The sequence below is a fragment of the Phalaenopsis equestris genome, unplaced genomic scaffold, assembly GCF_001263595.1.
Source record: "Phalaenopsis equestris unplaced genomic scaffold, ASM126359v1 Scaffold000203, whole genome shotgun sequence".
Taxonomy (NCBI): Eukaryota; Viridiplantae; Streptophyta; class Magnoliopsida; order Asparagales; family Orchidaceae; genus Phalaenopsis; species Phalaenopsis equestris.
In genome coordinates, this window is record NW_018164645.1 from 491,249 (window position 1) to 495,840 (window position 4,592).

Below are 4,592 nucleotides of genomic sequence, written 5' to 3' on the forward strand. Positions count from 1 at the left end.
CATAATGTTCAATAAGATTTGTCTTTTAATAGACATTATGTGACCATGATGTTAATTCTCATTATGCTGACCATGATGCATGATGTTAATTCTCATTATGCTAAGTATGTAATTGATATTGTGATACATGGAAGGAATTGTGTCGATGAATTGATGTACAACTACCATTATTCACATTAATTTCATACTTATTAAATAATTTATGATTTAACCAATATAAAGAAGGATTTATTTTACATTTTGTGCAGTATATTATGCACTATTAAAATTAACTGAGCCAAGTGAGAGAATGTTATAATTTTTTATTTATGGCTCACATTTATTTTAAAAACTTATGAGATTTATTTTGATAACTTAATTTATTTATTTAACTCATAATTTATGTCATAAATTATGACAACTTATGATATTTATTTTAACAACTTAAGTTATTTATTTTTTTAACTCATAACTTATGAGAACTTATGATATTTATTTTGATAACTTAAGATATTAATTTTCTTAACTCATAACTTATGTCATAATAACATATGATATTTATTTTTGTAACTCATGATAACTTAAGTTATTAATTATCTTAACTCATAACTTAAGTTATTAATTATCCTAACTCATAACTTATGTCATAACTTATGATATTAATTTTATAACTTATGTAATCTCTTAAATGAATAAGAGTTACTAATTTATGTCTCTGATTGTAATAAAAAAATCAATTAATTTATTAAATTATCATAAAACTTATTAGTTTGTAACTCCTTATTAATTTGTAACTCCCATGATGGATGGTGGTTAAATAGAGCATGATTTAGAGAATGAGTTCTCTCTCTTCCTAACACACCTCGTACATTTCCCTCAATCACAAAGTATAGACAGTTTCAAGAGATTAGAGAGGGAAACTCCATCTCTTCAAGATCAAATTTCTTCAAGTTAAAATTTCTTTATCATGAATACATGTATGCGTTACTTTATTATAGATATGTAAAAATCATGAATTTAAAAGATCTTGGCTATTATGTATTTTTTTTTTTTGGAATTTGTGTCATAAAGTTAAACATGAATTTCTAACATCATGATCTCTGATCTACTTAGTCGATGAGACAGTCGATCCAACCTAACAAAATGAATTTTGTCAACAGTCATGAGTTGCTTTGTTCAAAAAAACCTAGTAGACATAAGATGGGCGTTTGTCTAAAGGAACTAATCTAATTCAACATTAGCTTACAAATAAATTTGTCCCCTATCGAGTAAATCATATGATTTATCACTCAAATAGTTAAATTGCTAGTAAGGAACATAATAGCCACGACTATAATATAATGGTACTATCATTTGGCTGCAAATCACCCAATTAGAGTGCTTTAGTCATAACCACTTATTATTGGTGCCATTTGGTAGCAAGATCGTGCCGACAGAGGACCAGGGTCACGTTCTTACTAGTACAAATATTTTGAGTATTAATTTAGCAGTAGACTTCATATGACATTTGTTCTTATGAACTTCCAACGTAATAATTCAGAAGTTATAGAGGGTAGATGGGTTTTGCTTTTAACGTTATATGATAAATTTATTTTAAATATTTTGAAACTAACACTTTAAAATCTTAATTTTCCCCATTTGACAAAAAATGTGTAGTGAATATATCCATCACGAGAGAAAATTTATTACTTAAATATCATTATAAGCACTAATCATGTCAACTCTAATCCTTATGAGGAGGAGGATCATACTAATTAAGTGCTCAATATTCCTCTCTAGAATGAAAATAAAACTGGTTATAGGTGGTTATGCCTTATCAACAACAATCTCTTTAGGCAACCCAACTTGCTTAATTATACTTTTCTAGATGCCTTTAGTTTTGGACCACGTAGATGCCTTTAATCTTGTGGACTCAAACTTAATGGTTGCATTCAATCAGCTTTGGCTTTGGCTTTTGTTCGGACTGCTACGTCCGATTAAATAGGCCTTCTTTAATTATACTTTTTCTATCTTTTGAGTTGCCGAATATCCCTGAGATTAATGCTAGCATATTACAAACATTCAAATACAAAAGAATAGACTGGTATGTATGTAACTCTTATTTTTTTGCTTTTGCCAAGCAAGCAATTACACAGTTAGATTGTTAAAGAAAATAATCTTAGTTATTCTAATCAACAAAACTAGCAAAAACACAAATTTAAGAAAAAAAAAATATACTTATACTTTCATAGATTGCTAAGGATGTTCCTTCCTCGTAGTTTTCTTGTCCTTTGCATCATCTAGATAATGCTGATACACATAATTAACAAACCCCAAAATTGAAATCAATAAAGCCACCACCTTCACTCCATCCATGGTATCATGGAAGAACACAACCGCAAAGACTGGCACCAGAGGAGTACCTAGTGTTCCGATCACATTAGCAAACAGAGAAGAAACCAGAAAGATCAAAGCAACATTCCCCACAGAGTACACCAGCCAGCCTATCGCAGTCCATAGCAAAGTCATTATATACGCCACCTTACCCTTCTCGGATCCTACAAACTCCTCATGAATCCCCCTCCAATCCCCGCCGGCGAAAAGTCCGACCAACGAAGACACCGAAGAGACTACTCCAGTCCACAAAATCATTTCCAAGACGACGGTGAAGGTCTCGGATTTTATAACCTTTTGGTAAGCCAATTGGGTGAGGGAGAGAACAAGGGAAAAACCAGCAGATGCCACCAGGGTTAGAGCTATTCCAATAGCGTACTTATTACCGGAAACAGAGCCGCCTTCAGAGTGAACGCCGAGGAGAGCGGCGGCGAGGGTGAGGAGAATGATGGAATTGAAGATGAAAGGAGTGAACTTTTGGGAGTTTAGGAAGTAGGAGAAGACTGCATTGAAGGCAAGTTGTGTGGCGCAAATGAGAGAGAAGGTGGAGACAGGGAGATAGAGGAGACCGTATGAGTACATGAGATTGTTTCCGGTGGTGAGGAGGCCGAGGACGATGTAAATTGTGGCGAGTTTAGCGATGGAGGGGCGGGGCACGGCGGCGGTGGAGGACTGAGGTCGGAGGAAGAGAAGGGGGATGATGAGGGGAAAACCGGCGGAGGAAATGAAGGTGGCCATCCACAAGCTCTTTCCGCCCAAGTTGTAGTAAAAGCGGCCGAGGAGGTTGCCGGCAGTCTGGCCGGCAAGGATTAAGAAGCTGTAGAAGAAGAGGAGGAACCACCATTGCCAATTTGTGAGCTTGGAAGAAGATTGGGGTTGACCGAAAGCTGCCTCCTTCGGTGATGTTGGTGCTGGATCTCCTTCATCTGGAGCAAAGAGTCGCAGAGTTTTGAACAGATTAGGTGCAGTTAAATTACAGCAAAATCTCACACTCAGAACAAAGCTCTTTAGTTGCAAAATTTAGCTTCAGATTTAAGCTAACTCTTATCAAAAATTCCATTTTTAAGTCACATGAATCTTGCCGTAAAAAAAAAAAAGAAAAAAATACGCAACATTTAGCAAGACTCAATGATTGTCACTCCAAACAACTTTTAGTTTTGCCATACAACAAAGGAAATTTACAAAAGCAATCCTCACTGAAGCACTTTTAAATACTTTATTATTATTATATCCTCTATGACATCTTCTTTTCCTGCACAAATCCTAACATCTAAAAATATATGTTAAATAATTTACTATCACTGCTAACAGATCTACCATTTCTCATGCAAAAAAATTAAAAAAAAATACAGAAACTGATTTAAATCTAACATTAAAGAAGGAGAAAAAGCTGGAGGAAAGAGTTATAGAAAAATGAAGAGGATATAAAGATGCTGCAACCTCTGATATGGAGCTGTATTTCTCGAGCTTCTCCCATATTGAAACTCTTATCTCTAATATGAAGGAAGAAGAAGAAGGAGAAGAAGAAGAATTTTTTATTATAGAACAGTGTAGCAAAACTTCATGATTGGAGCTTAATTTAAGCCGTTAGAGAAGGAAAAAAGAGAAAAAATTTTTATTAAAGTAGATAAAAAAAGGACCGGCTCTGACGAAAAGTAAGGCGGACGGTTCCCAAACGTACGAGGCTGACGGCATAAAGTATATTATGATTTTATGGAATTCTCGCTATTGTGTGGGAGTATGGGTTCACTTGACAAAATCTATTTACTTGATGCCGCTAGGGTGAAAATGGGTCCGGTTGAGTTTGAGTCACTCACAATTTGAGCTTGTGTTTGAGTAATTTTATCCAGTTTGAGCTCACATTTGAGCTCAAGTTTAGGAGTTCGAGCCAGATCACGAGATAAAGAGAGAGAATGATATTAATTTAAGCTATATTTATACTAAGATTACAAATAGAATGAACAATCAGAAGATAAATAATAAGAAATCGTCTAATACACAATATAAAATATTACTTTTTAAACATTTTTAATACTTTAAAGATAAATTCATAATATTTTAATATATTTTAAGAATATTTTTTATCAATATTTTTTTGACCTAGCCCAATCACGAGCTAACGAGTTGTGTTGGGGCTTGTTAGCTCATCGAGCTCGTTCGTTTCACGAGCCCCTTAGAGCTGAGCTCAAGCCGGATTGGCATACTTAAACCACTAAATACCACATAAATCTTTAAAAAGA

The 4,592-nt window shown here is 34.1% G+C and overlaps 1 protein-coding gene across 1 annotated transcript; it reads right to left on the reverse strand.

The window, feature by feature from the left end:
- Nucleotides 1–2,065: 2,065 nt before the first annotated feature.
- On the reverse strand, nucleotides 2,066–3,959 carry LOC110022902 (probable purine permease 11). Its single transcript, XM_020722055.1, has 2 exons — nucleotides 3,793–3,959; nucleotides 2,066–3,278 (listed from the first exon to the last, which is right to left on the reverse strand). Exons 1-2 carry the CDS (start codon nucleotides 3,827–3,829, stop codon nucleotides 2,215–2,217), a joined length of 1,101 nt encoding a protein of 366 aa, XP_020577714.1. The 5' UTR covers nucleotides 3,830–3,959; the 3' UTR covers nucleotides 2,066–2,214.
- Nucleotides 3,960–4,592: the final 633 nt, after the last annotated feature.

What these genes read in the sequence shown, in the direction of transcription:
- LOC110022902 (XM_020722055.1), bottom strand. Translation starts at nt 3,829, where the DNA reads ATGGGAGAAGCTCGAGAAATACAGCTCCATATCAGAG. An exon ending in AATACAGCTCCATATCAGAG is followed by an intron (nt 3,279 to 3,792) that starts GTTGCAGCATCT and finishes TCTTTGCTCCAG; the next exon opens with ATGAAGGAGATCCAGCACCA.